We start from the raw sequence: 20,305 nt of genomic DNA, 5'->3' as shown, positions 1-20,305 counted from the left end.
ACATAATACTTGTGTATCGCCTATAACATAATAAGTACTATGTCTATTGAAAAAAAGTTTTTCCAAAAAGACAGACTGACGCTATTGAGACCGCTGTTGTTGAGAAATCCGTTTTGCCTTTCTCTATGCTTATTTCGAAACAGGAAATGTGGAATATTGTCATATAAAACTTATTCAGAGCGGAGCTCACAGTTAAAACTATCCTAGCTTTTATTTTTCAAAACTGCGGTTGCTGTCTTTTTTAATTTTTTTTTTTTTTCAGTTATCAGTAGATTTTGTTAATGCTCGAGAAATTAATCAGAAATTGAAAAATAATCCCTTCAAAAATTAAACAGTAATAACATAGGTACATCATCGATTTCCTAACTTTAAAAGAGGTTTGGGAATTTTTTTTTACTCAAAAAAAGTTCTCAATAAATGTCATTAATTTCCCAGCAAGTCACATTTGATCAAACTATAAAAATAATGTCAAACAACATTATCAGAATACAGCAAAATAAATATAAATTCTGGTGTAACGGATTGGCGTTTACGTGAATAATACGCAATATTTAAACCTGTAATATTTGTTTAATTGTAAGTCATAATATAATACTGCGTATATAATATAGTATGAACAAAAAAAAAACATAAATCCGAATGGTCTAACGAAATATTAAACTACTACACGAGTACATGACACATAAATTCTGTAAGCTTTTCAATTTTTATACAGAAGAATTTTTTCAACGTGATTTATTACAAGCAAAAGTAACTTAATGATTAATCGGTGTCGGCTTCAAATGTTAACCGGACATATCGTACATTATCCTTTTCGAGTGCGTCTAAATCATATTTTTTTCTTAAAATGCACTACGCTTCTTCAATGAATAATCTTTCCAAGCAATCATTATTATTACAGACATAATTATTGTATCGTCCCATCCAGTTTTCATATGAAGTTACTATATAGTTAAGTATAAGGTAAAAATACATGTTGGTATAGAAAAAAAATATAATTTAAAAATATTTTTTAAATACAATCTGTAGCTGAATCTATGATACGTATATAATGACTATAATGTAATGTTTACGAAACACAAAGAGAATGTATACACATATGGGTATATGTGGTACCTATATTATAATATATAGACATCGTAAAATATGTCGTGATGCGGTTTGACAGTTATCGACGAATCCGATTGTTTATAGTTCAATTCGATTTACATGAAATTATCGTTAAATAAAAAATATACTAAGACGTTCAGCTTTTTTTTTATTATTTAATTAGATAGGTATATGCAATTTAACAAATTTATTTGTAGGTAGTATGGGGTTTATAAATACATATATTTATTATATATATTACACAGAGATTATAGATTATATTTTCATTGCTCCCGAGGCTATAATAATATTTTATTATATTTAATTCGGACGAATTTAAATAAGTTAACACATATGGATTATAATATTAATGAACTTAACACGAAACAAAACGCTTTTCTTATCGTGTTTTATCTTTAAATAGCAATTTTTAACCCCGGCGGCCAGCTTATGGCACACAATAAGTCAAAATGTAAAGAATCTGCCTTGTGATTATCGGTAATAACATAACATATAGTATGTAAGTTAAAAATCGATAACTAGAAAGGAGCTATAACATAGAGACATTTTAGTGATAAATAATAACAACGTTATTATACAGAAAATATATTAATATCTTATAAATAAATTTACGACTACGCATGTTAAGTAAAAAAAAAAAAAACTTTTGAATTGTATTACTTATTGGATAATAAAAATTCTGAAGACTTCATGATATTATCTTTAAATAGTGCGTTTAAAAATATAAAACTTGTGCGTACAGTAAACGTGGGATCTCCTGGAAACTATGTATTGAAATTTTAAATCATTATAATTTATAATTGAACGATACGATTCTTTAATACTAATATAACCAATATAAGTACATATTATATAATAAAAAAAAATGAAATACATTAATCTCTCTCTAATATAGATTATTATAATAAACATTTGATAAAAAAAAAAAAAAAATACCTATAGTAGGCTTTATTCGTATTGAATGTATATAGCCAATTATATTTAATTAAAAATTAGTAGAAATATAAATAACCAATGGGAAAGCTGCATTTAACAAAAAATTAATATATATTTTAAAACTATTTTTGGTTTGAATACAAGAAAAAACGTGTAATCGTTAAAACGTTCATTACGTTTTCGAGTCATAATATTATAAACCACATTACTATAAGTATTTAATATGATTAATGATGTATACTAAGAGATTCACGATAGGATCTAATGTTCTAAAACTGTAAGACTGATAACATAATATATTATGTATGGGACATTACCCCTGAGGCCATGCGAGCTACTTAAAATCGGTGAAATTCTTTTCGGGACTTTGTAGGTACGTAAATTAAATATAAGTAAATCGATATAGAAAGAAAATAATTAAAAAACAAAAAAAATCGCATCAGACCATTAGCACTTTATTTTTATTATTCTCCTGTCGTATATGCTGTATAATGCGTATCTATATCATAAAAACTTATAATACTAAATAGTAATCGATTTCGTTCTTAATTGAAAAAAATAGAAAATGCTATATAAATGAAAAATGACCCAGCTGTTGACGACTTTTTTTCCATAACGAATGGGTGTTCGAAAAACCATAATATATTCTCATATTATTAAATTAAACCCCGACGCTTAAGTTGGTGCGACCCACACCCAATATCCCAGGCACACATAGCGAAATAATATTTTATTTTTAAATCCTATTTTATATAGGAATTAAAATCACGCTATCGCTAGCGGGAATCATAAAATTCATAAAGTCATAATTTGACGCGTATGATAATAATTTTGAATTTTTAAAATCATTTTATTGTTTTATAATATTGTGGTACAATATAATAGGTACGTGCGGTATACTCACGTCTTTCGGCATCATGAACATGGTTTGAGGTTCGGGTTCGGGACACGAGCGCAACTTGTACGCCAGCAACAGTAACGTGCCGACGACCAGCCCGTACAGCAATAATTTTCTTCGGCCTCGACTCATTCTGCCCACATGGTTTACTACCTGTAAAACAAAGTTGTGAATAAAATTAGTTTCATAATTTAAATGAAAAAGAAAAACTGACGAAAATGATAACACGTGAAAACAACGCGAGATGTCATTGCCGTTATACAGTGCAATACGTAATAATATACTTTTTCACGAGTACTATACTTATAATACAAGTATACCTCGTATTATTGCATATATTATCATCGTTGTTATTTATATTAGTATTTACGGACATGTCAAATTATTTTAAATATATAATCCGTATTATCGTCGGACGACACGACCGGAACCGGACGATGATCATGAGGGTTTTATTTTTTTGTTTAATTTTCTAGCAAAATGTCACTGCAAAATGATTATCATTGACGATCGTGTGCTGTGGACAGCACGCGTTTATACAATATAATAAAATAACAGTATATTGTGTAACAGTAATGTTCGCGATAGTGACAACATCACGAGAGTTGTTTATAGTTATGAAAATAATAATCGATATGCCATATCGATTTCGACGAAAATAATTTCTCCCTCGCAAAGACGGTCAAGACGAACACTTTAATATACCTGCGGAAACTTGGCGGCACGCTTTTGACCAACATTCGTGGATTTTATGAACGAGGAGATCAGTGGTCACGGCCGACAACTACCATATTATAATAGTATTATAATATTGTATAGTCGACCGTATACTAACCGGTCGAACGATGATGTTTTGCAGCAGTGAACCCACACAAAAAATTCGCAGTTTTATCTACGGAAACAAAGTCTATATAGAATGACGTACCTATATCACGTAACTTTATTAAGTGTGGTTACTCATTAAGTAGGTAAAATTGTTGATAAAAAAATATATAATATAATGTCTCAGTTACAGTTTATTTAAATAAATAATATTATAATATTATACTATTGATATTCATTCACATAAAATATTAGTTATTGATTATTATTTTTATTTTTCATTATACATTTTTATTTTTTTATTTATATATATAATACAAACAATTTATTATATAGAAATATAAGAATTTATCTTTTTTACTTGTATCTAATTAAAGTGAAAAATAAAAATTCCATATGTATAAACAATATATTTTAGTAATGAATTATTGTACCTATACATAAATTAGAGATAAATACATTTATTATAGATTATATAATACATGTATAAGTACATTTTTTAAACATGTTAATCGTTTTGCCAAGTAAGTATAATATATAAGTTATGCAAATACGTTATAATACCATACATATAAGTACCATTATATTATGATTGAGTTTTAAACAAATGTCAAGACAAGACACTACAGATTACACGGGTTTACTATATGTATTTGCTGTACATTGTACAGTTTTTACATTTGTTGTTTTAAGAAATTTAAATTATTGCTGGAATTATTGTTTAATATCAAATTTAATTATGTTATACAGCTATAAGATGTATAGATATAAGACTACAGAGATTATCTAATGTTTTATTTAATCAACATAAATGTCGTTTGTTTATACTCGTAACATGATTTAATTAAATTAATTAATTAATTATTTTCATTGAACGTGCATATTGTGCATGTACCTGATACAAAAGCAGTATTAAAATGTTGCTGAAGCCTAACCTTTGAAGTGATGTAACATTTGAAGTTGTCATTTAGATGTTTGTAGTATTAACGTTAAATTAAATATTAAATGATATAATATATTGTACATACATGTTTAATGGTACTACTATGAACAGTACAATAATGTAAAAAAAAAATATATTCAATATTATGCAAATAACAAAAATAAATAGTGCTATGTATTTTATTGCTAACAGTCATTTTACTGTCTCTACTGTAATAAATAATAATTACAATTTCTGTTGAAATTGGAAAATCATTGAAAACTCAACACTCGTTTAGTCAGATGCAATAATTATAATAATATATATGGTATAAATAATTTCATATCGATTGATTGTACAAGTTTAAGTATACGAATAATGAGGAATTAAATATTTATAAAAATATTTACGAGTTGAAAAAAACGTATTAAAGTTCAATCTATTTCGAATAAGAAACAAAATGAACCAATTTATAAAAGCGAATTCAATTGGACGTACTACATAACAATAATGCCATGCTATCATCAGATTATTTAGATATATATTATAAATCATATTTTATAAGTTTAAATATATTACCAATAGAACTATAGAATGTTAGTTTTGACTGTGTCCGGTGTTTTTAGTAATGAATTTCAAATCTTCACAATGAACAAATGATACAATATATTATTCTATTATATACATTGATCTCATTCTTATCAATTAATTGTGATTTAAATTTCAAGTTACATGTAAATTTACGTTTATGACATTTTTAAAGTTGTTACTAAATAAGTTATTAATAAGTATTTATTGTTTATAGAATACATGGAATATATTATGATATGCATCATTGTTAAATTGTTATTTATTTTTTTTTTATTCGGCAGCAAATAAATAATTTAAGGTTACAAAACAATAATTAACAGAACCAATATAATATGTTATATAGGTTGTCACGGTATCGAATTATTTAAAAACCACGATATGCCACAGGTATAATTAAAAAAGAAAAAAACAACTATCGGTATACTACGATAATGTACAATATTATTTGTACCGAAAAAAATATAAATGTTGTTAATATGTGTTTAAATAAAGCTAAACAGTATACGAAATATAAGAAATCAAATGGGATATTTAAATTTAAAAAAATATATATTAGAAATCCACGTATACAGGATAATACTAGGTATACGATGTTAAAACCATTTAAATCAATAATGAGTTGTGTATTAAATTAAACGTACTTAAAAACAGATACGACACTATTTTCCATTCGTATTTTTCGTAAACAGTAGGTACTGCGTACTAATTTATTGTGTTAGAATAATGATAACTGTTATAATATAATATAGATGATATCGTAAATCGTATCATAATATTGTTATTGTCGTGGCGGACTCGGGGATGCGGAAATGTCTATCCTCGGCCGGCGGTAAGATATTAATTGCGTGAATGCGGTGTACGGTGTACCTGTATAAACATTTATAATACGCAGCAAGTCGTGCTCATTTGTATCGGTGTTAACCGGTGCTTTTTATCACACTTGGATAGGCGAATCGCCAATGCGTGAAGAGTTTGCCGGCTGTTACGACCATCGATATAATAACTATAATAATAACGATACACACAGTAATATAATATGTCATCGTCGATTGTCGTATAAATTATTATTTTTCGTTTTCTCGAGGCGTGTAATAATATAATGCAACGCAGGACGGAACCGATCGATGTGACCTTTTAACAACAAATAAATAAAGCGCACACGCGGTCCCAGACTTGGATGGAGATTTATAGTAACGCCGCAAAGTATGATAAATTGCGCGTCATTATAATATGCACAGTACATACGCGTGCGCGCAAACACGCTCGTGCGAGATTTCGGTTGCTTCTCGTTTCCGCGGTAAGGCGTTCGACAGTTCGATTACAATAATATGTATAATGTAACATTACGAACCTGACCTGACCGCGGAACGGAACACAAGACGTTATACCGACGACTATTATGTGTATAATATATTATTAATTATCAACAGGCTATCGAAGTCGCATATAATAGTATTATTGTACTGATTTTTAGTCGCTCGTATGTGTATTCATCTATTTATTATTGTAAGTTTTTTTTAAATTATACATATTATTCTGTACCCCTATAATAATATAATGTTATCGTACTGTAATAATTGTCGAGAAGTGAAACATTCAATTATTGAAATTAAATAGGATACACCGAGGAGAGAAAAAAGAAATCAATAGCACGTATTTAATGGGAAAACATAAATTTCAAAAACGGACCTCGCGATTATATAGGTACCTACCCATATAATAAAAAGCGTATAAAAATCATAATCGTCCGTAGAGCGAAAAACCTATAAAAAATAATTTATTAACTAGGAAATAATATTATGTTGTGCGTATACGCGCCGCACTTGTATACCTATTAGATTAATTGATTGCGATTCGATTTAAATTTTAGTGCATACAATTATACAGGTAGGTACATTCCATGATTGAAATAACGATAAACTATGGACACAATAAATAAACGACTAAAATAATAATAATAATACTATCAGAAATAATATACACATGCGTACACTGCGTGAATTAAATGCTTCAAACTTGATCGTTTTTCCTCGCAAGTCATAATTAAAATAAATATTACTTATATCCAAAAATTGTAAATGTTTGAAATTTGGTTTATAAAACTGTCATACCGTACCTATTTATTAGTAATAATTTTCTAAAAATAAGATAAATCTAAGGTTGGCGGAATCAAGTTCAACTAGTCCTATCCATTAGAAAACTCTTCAATAACCTACGCTATATTCGTATATTTTGTCTCCTTTATTTTTGTAAATATAGAATTTATGTTTGATATAATAATTGAAATGAGATTTAAAGTTTTGTAATTACATATTATTAATAATAATAATAATGATAATACATTGAATTCAAGTCTATTATAATACTAATAACCTAAAATAAAATCATTGAAGAGATTTTCACTCGCTAGTGTATAATATATATATTTATGTAAACACTCATGTATATTTTTCGCAACTAATGTGATAAAAATATTTTTAATTGGTAAAAATGTATTTTTAGTTTTAAATTTTAAATTCCCAAAAAATTTAACAAGAGTACACAGTTTAATATTTTAGTTTTTAAGTTTGATAAGTCTAATTTATAAAAAAATATTATTATTCATTAGAATAATAATATGTAAATACAGCCAATACATACAATTGACAATAATGAATCGAAAAAGTTATTTTATATTGGTATATGAATACAAACGTTATGTCCGAAGACATTATTATACATTGTAGTATGAACATGTCAAATTACAGCTTGTCGAACATAGAACATAATAAAGAAATAACGATGTTCGTTTATCGATGATTTCGAGTCATCTGAAAGGTCCAAATCACAGGCTAAGAGTTTATTATAAACTAAAAATACATACACACTAAGTACATCTCTGAGCCCGGTAAAAATGTTTGACCCGAAGTTCGAGGAAACGATATTCTTATTACATATTTATATATATAATATTATATACGTACTCTTTGGAGTTAGTGAAACGAACACGCAAAGAAAGAAAAAACTCTCTCACGGGACGAAGATACGAGGGCTTTCGATCGAAACCTTACTGTTTATTTATTTATTTTTTATATTTTATTTGATCAAAACCCTAAAGCCAATGTGTGTGTACACTTTTTATCCGACATCATAAATAATACGTCCGGAGTACGCCTCCGCGAAACATTCAGCGGCGGCGCACTCCAAATGTTAACGAAAGAAGAGAACGAAACGCAATAAAAATAAATACAAGTTGCACAATTTTTTCCACACCAAACTTTAATACTCTCGTTATTAAGTTTGAGAATAAAATGATTAATTAATAAAAAAACAGAGCATAGCTTTTTAACAACTTTTTAACAAAAACAACTGCTCATATTTGCAATTGGTTTTAAATTCTAATGCACATTATAGGTGTATAGAAGTACTTGAATTTTAAGTATCCACTTCAACTGAACAACGCATACTACAAAATTAAAACGGTTATTAACTTGTTATTAAAAAAAAAAAAAAATGACACGACATCTGTATTTTTTTGTGTGAAGTTGGTTATAGTTGGTTATAGTGAGATAGAAAAAACGATAGAAGCCCATTAAAAACTCGTTAAAAACCCGTTAAAAATTACGAGAAAGTTTATTATACTTAATATTATTATAAGTTGATTATTTTAGAATTTTAATACAGAAATTGTTAAAGATTAACATTTTGAGAGATATATTAATATGTTTCAGTATTGGACAACTATAGAACATCAAATACACTAGAGACAAACCGAATTTGGTTTATGTGAGCAATAACGATGTTAATTTCCCAGGCCTAAAGCGCCAAAACTAAATTCGACGGCGCATGTTCTTGTAGTTTTTGTAGTACCTAATAAACAATTGACTGTAGTTGTGTAAGGTTAAGTTAGAAAAAATTATGTTATAGATTATGAGAACACTTCAAATTTATCTAAAATTATATCAAATTTTACAAAGAGCTTTTATTTTAATATCTTATTTCTATCCAAAACTGTAAATAAAAAAAAGTATACACTTCGTACGATCATCGGTGACTTGTATGACACTAATAAAAGTATATTTAATGATAAAGCTATCGTGAAAAAAAATTAATTCCTAACATTTCTCACGCACAAGAGTTCAACCAATTGTATAATACATATACCACATTATAATTTATAATATAACTATAACTTTAGGTTCGTCGGCATCAAATAAAGAAAAACCGGACATTTACCGATTGTCCGTATTTATAAAAGCTATATATATCTATTATATGCGGTTATCTAGCAGCTGAATATCTATCATTTAGTCACACAGTTAACCATGATATATTTCGTAATAGGTATAAACTCCTCATCACAGTTGGCCCTGAAAAAACGCTTTTGGAGATTGTTGCAGGTGGGGTGTACGTGATACGAACAAGTCGAAGGTGTGACAAACCGACCAACCGACAATCGTTATAGGTATACACTGTACATAGTTGTGGTCGTATTTTATAAAACGACACATTTCTCTAATGGACCACCACCACCACCACCACCACCACCGCCAACACAATAAATTATTATCAGACCGATTTCGTGGTGCGTGGAAAGTGGTGTATATAATATATATATTTATAAATTACGCGCGTTCACTACGGTTTTTGCCAATTTCTAAGTTCGATAAATATATATATATATATATAAACAAGAAAATATAATAATCGACAGAGTTTTATTTACCATTTCTCATCGGTGTCGTAAACAATAACGTGATTTATACAATTTATATTTTTGCACCAGTACTTATATATATTTATTATTTATATTATACACGAAATAGGAGGGGTTATTATTTATATATATATATATCATTTCCACGCGATTTGTCCCGTTCAAATTGATATTGCTCACACAGCAGTCATCGCACGCGAACGCTTTTATGACCACCGAATATCGTAAATTGGTCGCCGCTGTAACAGTTTTGAATGCAGTTGACCGCCTACGCAATCATCGGCGTTTTTTCAATGGGTAAGAAATGTATTGGACCGCGAACACGTTCATGTCAATATGTGTACAACGTTAACCAATGTCCAACAGAATTTTGTACATAAGATGTATATTGCATATTATGTACAATGTACATGGGTTGGCATTCTAAACAGACGCTAATCAATGTGTTTGATATCATACTGGAGTCAAGAGGATCAAGGATACATAATGTGTAATATAATTATTATGTATGTATGTATGTATGACGTGCTTTACAAGAAAACGTCTCCTCGCGCCATAAATCATAATATATTACTACAGTAAACACTTACACACACATACATACATAGTTGATATACGCATTATTTAAAATATAACAAAAATAAGAGTTTACATGCTGAGAAATATCGTTTTAAAAAGTCCTACTTGCGGACAAAGAATAAATGCGTGATGGAGACGCGATGGAAAGTCTGTGATATCCGAATAAGAGAAAGGATAATCACCCAAAAGGGTCAAAAACGTCAACAGTTCGAGAACCTTTTATACTGTTTTGGCCGCCACTTATATTATTACTTAGATAGTACATTGTCAACCATTTCGACTGCTGCCATCGCCAGTCGGGGAGACGCCATTACTGTTTATATATATATATGAGCAGACTTCGTTTAATATCAATGTCACCGCCGAAGCGGTCGCGATCTCAAAAGGTTGTCTTATTATTGTTAAGATCTTATCACTGACGCAGTTCTAGAATTTACATTAAGTCGAGAGATCAACCCTAACAACGGACGACCCTATACGCTTTACATATATATTATTTATAATTATTTACGAATCGAATGATTATCTAGAGCTCGGTCAGATTCGTACAAGACATTCGAGTATAATAGAATATATTTTTATACAATGTCTGCGATCTCACAAATGGCGTTTTATCCCACGGAATATATCATCATTATAATTCCGTTTACCCGTCGTTAAATAATATAATATAAAACAAGTATTTTATTCTTGAATCGCTAGTGTAATTGACACGATATTATCGAGGTTAAAACCAATTATTATGTTTACAACAGGAGTCGGTCTTATATATAATATATTATGATATACACACATATAGTTTGCGTAATATTTATCTGTGTGTTCATGTAGTTTGTATCTTAGAAATGTTTTAATAATCATTTTATGATCAGCCAGTATGCAAGTCATAGTTATATAGTTAGAAGCTAGATTACAAAAGATATTATGTATGATATAAATACCGTATATATATACTCGTATATACATCATTCAAATTAATTTAATGTTTAACTTGACCGAACGGTTTGTTTTGTTCTTTTATGAACAAGTACATAAAAAATATACCCTTAATACATCGAGATTTGAGTTTTCAATTACTTGTGAAAACAATACTATGCAGTAGGTAAACAAGAACAAACTTTGCTTGACCAGACAGGAATATAGGGTACAAAAAAAAACTGTATACCAATATAACAAAATCGACTTGATTAATTTTTTAATAAAAATTGTTATTGCCTATACGTTTATAATTAATATATAGTGGATATATGAATATTTTAAAATATAAGTATTTCGGTATTTGTATTGGTATCACAATATATTGTTTGTATGTACAATAGTTTAATTACAATATGTATACAAACAACTCATGAAGTGTGTCAAAAACATGCTTCCACGATTCGATAAAAAAAAAAACAATGTTTATCCAGTACCTACATTAATATATATTAGAAAGCGAACAATAATAATATATAACGGTATTGATCTAACTCGTGCGTGGGTCACAAAACCGTCAAGGAGACCGTTAATTTGACCGTTGTAATTTCGCGGTTAGAAAGGAAATGTCCTCAACAACTGAAAATATAGTATATAAGAAGACCGGAAGCTTCACCGGGGAGGCTTATGTACAAAAGAGCTTTCCGTTTTTTTTCAATTTATTTTACTTTGTTGCATTTGTGTCTTTTTTTTTTGTCAAGGGAAAAGTTTTAAGACGATTATATTATATAGTTTGTTTTCCATTCCACCGGTTTTACACGAATTCGCCAAAAAGGAAATATTCGCCAAAATTGCCTTTTCTCCGAAAACGACTAGATCAAGTTCAAAATAGACTTCATTTCATACGTTGTTATAATGGCTTGAAATAGCCATAGGCGTATAAAACATGTCCTGTATTTGAACTTTACGCGCGGGGTCAGAGTTATTTATGGAATGTAATATACAACTAGCCACCCAATACGAATTTTGCTTTTCAAGGGGTTTATCTTTTATTTTTTGGTCTTAGATACATGCTAGCCATATAAGATTTAGTTATTATTATTATTATTATTTTTTTTTTTGAAAATAACAAAACATTGTAAAAAGCCATCAAAACGTGTTACACGTTTTAACTTGATTTCCATAATACTATGTATACACGCACTTAGGTCTACAAGTTCTTCAAATATTATATAAAAAACAAACATCGTTAAATTAAACCACACAGAAACATAATATTGTATAAAGGTGTAATAATATAATAATAAAGCGTGTTATCGTTTTAAATGTGTACGGGTTTAATTTAACGCATACACCGTTGCGTTTGAATAATATGATGTAACCGCCGCGCGATCGTATGATAACATTATTATTTCGGCTGTTGGTTCATTATGATATTTGGCGGAATGAAATTATTAACAATAAATTTTCAATAGCTGTAGTCGTTCGCGGTTGTAATTCATCCAAGGGGGACGACCGGCGCGCCGAGCGGTACTTCGTATACGGTTGCCGCGTTTGTAATTTTTAAGTGCACTCGAAATAATTATTATACAAACGTCGTAATACATATAAAAAAAAACAAGCTGGCAATATATATATATATTTATACGCTTTACCTATGTTTTACGATGGACGGTGCTCATATATCGTCCCACAGCACAATAATAACAATAATACTACTACTAATAATAATAACGACGATGATAATAATAATAACATCATCGTGCACGCGTATTAAGTGGTTTATGCTCCAAACGTGCGTGTACGTGTGTGTTGTATCGTCTGTATAGGATATTATAATAACTAGATTACTGTTTGTTTTCGTATATAAACGAGTAGGTAGTGTTTAAATCATTTGGTGCTTGTTATTATAACTATTGAACACAACGACGGCCCACAGATAGCCATCTTCGGCGTGAGTGGTCATTTATCTATAGTAGTACAATAATATAATATTGAATAACGTTTTATTGCATTGAGTTCGCTCACACACGATTTGCACGTTGAGTATTATATTATTGTAATATAAATATTCGTAGAGTTTCGTGACCGATCGGAAAGACGGACAACGCACTATCTATTGATACGTCCAAAAAGTCTTTAGGTCCCTATTGACTGCTACGGCCAATCGTATCTCTCTCTGTTTTCTATACCGTACACATTGCACGTGTTAAACAAGTGTTTTTAGAGAGTAAATGCCATTGTTCCTGGCGCGCTCATATGCATATTATATGATATTACGACGGGCATAATAATAAAATAGTACGCGAAAATAAAAAATGCATGACGTGCTACTATACATTTATTATATTGAACCACGAATTCCGGAACGCTGCGCAACAATAATATTATAACACTAGCTCGTGGTTTGCACTGGCAGGGCGTCGGATAAAATGACTAGACGTGCCTTGTACGTGTGTTTACGACGGGACGATATATTTTTATATTCGAACGGACTCTGGAAGTTTTCTCGAAACGCGTCTCCACTACAGTTCCTACGTATACTGTTATGGAACACGTACGAATTTATAGGTACGCATATGGAAGTACGTATACTTACGATAGAATCCGGTACGTATGTTATTTTCATTTTGAGAGTAAAATAAAAACGTCTTTGAAAAATAGTTGGCACGTGTACCTACTGTACCTATTGTGATGTTGTGTCCCGGTCGCATGAAAAAATATTAACCACACAAGTCGGTTTTAAAATAATATTTCTATATAATATCATTCATATGCAATGGCCATATCTATCATTTGTTAATATATATCGTCAAAATACTTTATACACATAACACACATAATAAGATATATTATATTATAATAAATATATAATATATAGATATACGTGCATAACCTAATCACACGTTGAAGTCGGTCGTTATTTCACAATGCCGTGTGCAATGACAATGAGACCCACGTTAAAAACTGCATCACAATATATTTATATATGTAATATTACATTATATTATGATGATGTGTCAGATGAATTATTTGCTCGATTATTCGATGATTAATATCAACAATGAATAATGATTTATTTTAATAAATATTGAATTACATTTCTTTGTACTTTAGGAAAAAACATTCAAAATCGCATAGTTGTTAGAGGTTAAAATGTCAATCTAATCACAAATATTGTAAAACAAAAAAGAAATACGCATGGAAAAGCTTCACATTATAATATATACAACGGAATAGAAATGGTTTTGTTAAACAAACGGGTCGTGTTTTAAGACGTATTTGTAGGTTTTTGATATTAATATAAATTATAATGATAACAACTATAGTCGGGTTTACAGAACTCGAACTATTATAAAGATGGTTATCACTATTGTAAAAGTAGGTACCTATAGAAGTTACTAGTTAGTAGTTGCAGACAAATGATTTACGTTTTTTTAACGCTATCATTACACGATTCAATACGCCTTTATTAATATAGGTATACGTTTAATCTGTACTTCTATTGTTGAATGTTTTATCGTATGATAGTAAATATACATTAAAACAATTATAAATTATTTGAAAATAACAATTTAAATTTTAAACACGCCAAGAATACAAATGTTTTATGTCATAAATTATCCGATTTTAATTTATACGTTTGCATAAACAATTCATGTTTTCTAAAAGTTTATACAGTCGTAAATATAATAATTAAACCTTAGTTTTAATTCACGATGAACAGACCAAACGATAAATATATATTGTGAGCTTAACTGTGACGATTAAGGTGATGTATTTTGGCAACATAGTCTTGTGCATTTACATAAATTATCGTGTACCTGCGTACGGAGTGTGTCAAAGGTATACATCAGGTAATACTACAATTATGACCCAGAAATAAAATAATATATAATTACACATAACTGACATATCTATACAATATGTATGGGATATAACGTTTTTTAAATTGTTTTATATTAAGTATAGATTTGATATCTAAACAGTTAAACCTTTTGTATTAATAACAATAAACAACACCAATAGTGAAAATCAATCAAATTTTAAATATGGCTAACATTTGCAAATTCAGAGTCGATCGTTGTGCACTACATATCTATACCAAATGCTGGTGTTTGGTTATAAACCGTTGAACTGGAACTGTTTATATAGGTGTACATTTAAATAATACATATTTGAATCGCGTGGTATAGCGACAATATATTGCATCTTCTAGAACAATGGCATAGAAAGATTTAGTCATCCATCACACCTAATTACGGTCATGTCGGTGAAAGCGTAGACAGTTTCGGGACCCATAATACTTAAATGGATATAATATATATATATACAATATACATATAAGACGACAATTGAAGTCACTGAAGCAAATAAATAATATCATAGACCAAATGCCAGTAAAAAAATCCATAATTCAAAACATCAAAAAATGAGTGTATTTTGGCGGACACATTTTGATACAAAAAAATAAACTAAAAAGTCTATTGTATAATATTTCATTGCGTAAACAGAAGGAATTAACAAACATAATTAATGCCCTCTAATACCATGTTACGTGTAATACATTTTGTTATAATTTATATTAAATTATTTACTTAAGAAATTGATTACCTAGAATAAAAATAATTAAATACTTTATAGTTAATTCTTTCTATCAAACTTTGTGAAAATATATATAAGAGCAATTTATTTATTATTATTTTTTTTTTGTCCTATAATATATATTCTAATTTTACAAACATCTTAAATAGCAATGTTTTTATTTCAATTTAATCAACATTTACATAAGTATTTAACTGTGTTTCATGTAATGAGCGCTAAATTGTATTTAAATTTAAATGTATAATAAATATAAAGTACGTTTTTCTCTTTTTATTTATACATTTAATGAATTCAGTATGATAATTATCTGAAATGTATCTAAATTACTAAAAGTATATTTTCGTTGCGATGCCGACATTAACCGCGGAATGAAATGTATGAAATATATAAGCTATAACATTTGTAAATATATTTAACCAAGAAACTCAATTTAAATGAATATTAATAAGAAACAAATCTAGTATAATATATTGTACTATAAACCAGGTCAAGTAAAATGAAAAAATATATCTATTTATTATGCTAAATTTACTGAACTAACGAAACGAAAAAATTATCACAAGACTGAAGATGGCTGTTTTCACATATTCTTATTTATAATATGAAATTCTTATAAAATGTTTGTAATTTTTTATAGGTAGTGCATTTAAATTGTACTAAGAATTAAAAAAAATAAAATAATTCGTCTGATAAAAGTGAGTCCTATAATAATTCATACACAGTATCTACGTATACGCGCAAATATGCGATGCCGCGGCCGCGATGGTAACGAAAGTTAAATAAGATTTAGTCGAAAATATGATTTCATGTAATTCTATATTTTTGATATACTATATAAAAATTATGTAATATGTTAGAATATTAGATTATATAGTGCTGGTAAAAAATAATTATTATTAGTGAATAGCGTAAAACTATAAAATATTTGTATGGTTGAATAATTTTGGTAAACGAACATGCGTAGGTATAAATCTAAAAATCTGGATAGTTCAGACAATTTAGATTTCTGGATATCTGCCAGATTTCAACGATAGGGTCTCCAGAAATTACTTATACACACTAATAAAACTAATATCTATTATACGATAAAACATGGATAATCAGTGATCACCTACCCTGTAAACATACCAAAAACGAGAAATATACCATCGGAGCGTGGCAGAGGCATTGTTTCGAATGTCCGATGTATATACATTATAATAATATTATACACGAGTAGCGCTATAAGCCACCCTTCTTACATAATGTCCCGCGGGAACGATAAATCAAATTATATGCCATTACAATATAATAACTACCAGATTGTAGAAATTTTAGCCATTTTACGCTCCCCTCAGTCAACAAAATATATAGCACACGCCTACGCACGTATCATAATAGTAATATATATCCTCTGCATTCTTAAATAATATAATAATATATATTTTATACAATACTATGGTTGTTCCACGAACTTTGTACAAAATACACCCGTGTTAAGTTTGGTTTCCTAATGGCTAATACTAATATTTTAACGTAACGCATCATGTGGATAAATAATAATTTTGGTTTTCTGATTTAATGTATAGATGATATTTTTGACTTATCGACTTTACGACTTTACATATATATCACATCGACATCAGGCGTTGCTATTGAATTTTTTTTTTTGACCCTTAAAAAACAGCATTTAAAAAAAATTATTTTTCACTCCTCGGGTGACAGACTAAATATTTTTAGTACATACGTATAGAAAAATTATAAAAATAAATATTCCTAAATAAAAATTACTCTTTTTCTTTCTCTCATCCCGCGGCTGAGAGCTGGTTTTACCTTTTCAGCTACTACGACGACGACGTGATGACACGCGTGGCGCGTGTGAGTCACGGCCCGCGGTGGTAGGTGCAGAGCATCGTTATTATTAATTATAGTATAGAAATACACGTATATACAGAGCGATTGTTCGCCCATTGGCCGGTAACCGTATACTGTCTTAGTTATTCTGGATAAATTACGTTTGCTGAATTTTGTGCTATAGATAGGTAGTGAATTTTTCTAGGTGTCAAAGTGATTTTAACGACCCGTCTACATATTATTTGATATTATATAAATTGTAACTTTGTTTGAAATTGCAGGCGGCGGATGGTCAACGACGATAAAAAAACATCACACCGTATACACACAATATATAAATTAGATATTATGTTTTATGTATAACAACTACGGTCGGGCCACGCGTTCGGTAATTTGTATTCACCACACACGGTGGGATTAAATCCGGCACCACACGGACGCAATTATAAAACTCGACTACAAAGCAACAGCAGGAGCAGCAGTCATATTATTATTATATAGCCATATAGGTAGCAGTCAGCAGCAGTAGGACGCAGTCGGTCCTTGCACGACCGCGACGTCCAACCGAACGAAATAAATTGTTCGGGCAATACGCGGTTCACACCTGCAGGAGCGCTTTATAATTCTATAATACTTGAGCTAAATAAAATTACGTCCTCAAATGGGTACAAAGTTATACTATACACTACTACTGATGTGTAGAATAAAGATATAAAATATAAAGTGAGAATTCACGTACACGTTTGAAGGATAACCATCAATGGTCCGAGCTTCGACTACGACTGCGTAGTAGACACTTAAGTTAAGAGGATCAAAAGCGGTGATTTTCTATTTTTATTTAACCGATTAATAAAATGAAGCGATAAGGATTTTGAAAATAGATTTGAACTTTTCGTCGAGTCTTCCCGAGAGCAACTTTTCTATATTTTTGATTGTCTTGATTTTAATTTCTCCAAAATTTAAATTTTTTAATTTTTTAATTACTCTTTTTATGATACAACGTTTTTAGGATTTTGGGGAGGGGGGCATAATATCAAAAATTATGTGGGTAAGTCCATATCAAGTAGATTTGACTACAAATTCATATCTGTTTTCAGATTATCTATAATCTTATGTTACGTATGCGTTAGCCAAAAACATAAAATCATCGCTTCCAATCCTCTTAAATATTATATCGTAGTATACAAACTATGTATACCATCATTTGCAGTATTAAAGTACCACCGGTCACCATGCTTTAAAAGTTTGACAACATTATCCACTATACCCTGAACTAAACGTAACCCTGTAACATATTATACCGACGATGGAATATTGCAATATTTTGCATCTCCTATATAAGAACTCTACTTGGGTGGCTGGGTACCGTTGTCCGCGTATACCGCGGATTATAATATAATACGTCATGTCTCTAAATGGTTTGTTCAATCGTAGATTTTAATTGAACAAACATGTATGTACCTATATATTATACAGCTAGAGATACGGTTTAATTAAATGGACGGATACGGCGGTGAATCTAAAAGATATTTTTAAGTATCCGTCACAGTGTTTTCGTATTATACATATACGAATTCGCGGTCATTTTACGCGTTACGTATTTTCCAGTTGTCCGATCGTTTTAGGAATCTTATTAAGCGTTTTACACGCCATACATATTGTATGTACACATAAATATATTATTATAATGAAAATAGATTTGTCATCTTGACCTAATTATTTTCGACTAGAAGAAAAGCGGAGGTTTTTTTTTCTGTTTTAAATCGACACGGATTATAAGAAGTAAACTGTGCGTAGTACCAATACATAATATAGAACGTAAATAAGAGTATTTTATGGCACCGATGACAAAATACTGCGTGGATAATCGCTAAAAAAACTAGTTATTACAATATAATTATAACATATAATAATATGTAAAATAATTATTACAGCACAACAAATACTAATTAGTAATTATTGTTCTAAATTAGCTATTATGTGTATTTCATTTGTGTGTAATATTCATATACTGTATACAAGTAACTTTTATTTCCACGAAAAAAATTATGTAAGTGGAAGGTATTATGATTTATGACTACATAACGAATTTTTAAAATAGAACATACATGTGATTATTGTAAAGGTAAATGGTTGTAATTTTCTTGAAAAGTAATAAACCTTTTTTGGAGATTTACTTTTTTTGCAAACATTTATTTTTTTTTAAATCCACATATTTTCGATATAATGAATGTTTATTTTTAAAATAATTATTCTGTATATATTTATTATGTAACTGTCAGTTACTGATCCATTATTTAGTATACTTACTTCAATACTTAACAAAAATTGTAGGTTAATGAAAACGATGTAATTAATTATTTATTTTACGCCCATGACGTAATTTATCATGAAAACA

The 20,305-nt window shown here is 29.3% G+C and overlaps 2 protein-coding genes across 5 annotated transcripts in view; both read right to left on the bottom strand.

Moving 5' to 3' along the window:
* LOC114123846 (adenylate cyclase type 2) overlaps positions 1-20,305 on the bottom strand; it is a 237,478-nt gene that overhangs the window by 82,964 nt on the left and 134,209 nt on the right. The gene's annotated exons all lie outside the window — the stretch shown is intronic.
* LOC114123843 (protein-tyrosine sulfotransferase) overlaps positions 1-20,305 on the bottom strand; it is a 98,065-nt gene that overhangs the window by 7,801 nt on the left and 69,959 nt on the right. For 3 of the 4 annotated variants that reach the window (XM_027986955.2, XM_027986954.2, XM_050204716.1), the window contains one exon: positions 2,951-3,097. In XM_027986955.2, the coding sequence (XP_027842756.1) occupies positions 2,951-3,097 (147 nt within the window). Of the gene's footprint in view, positions 1-2,950; positions 3,098-3,649; positions 3,803-20,305 lie in introns of those variants that run through there. The other variant, XM_027986956.2, reaches the window with a different exon arrangement.

The sequence above is a fragment of the Aphis gossypii genome, chromosome 3, assembly GCF_020184175.1.
Source record: "Aphis gossypii isolate Hap1 chromosome 3, ASM2018417v2, whole genome shotgun sequence".
In the NCBI taxonomy this organism is placed as follows: domain Eukaryota; kingdom Metazoa; phylum Arthropoda; class Insecta; order Hemiptera; family Aphididae; genus Aphis; species Aphis gossypii.
Note: the sequence above shows the minus strand (reverse complement) of the source record. Positions and strands in the feature narration are given on the sequence as shown.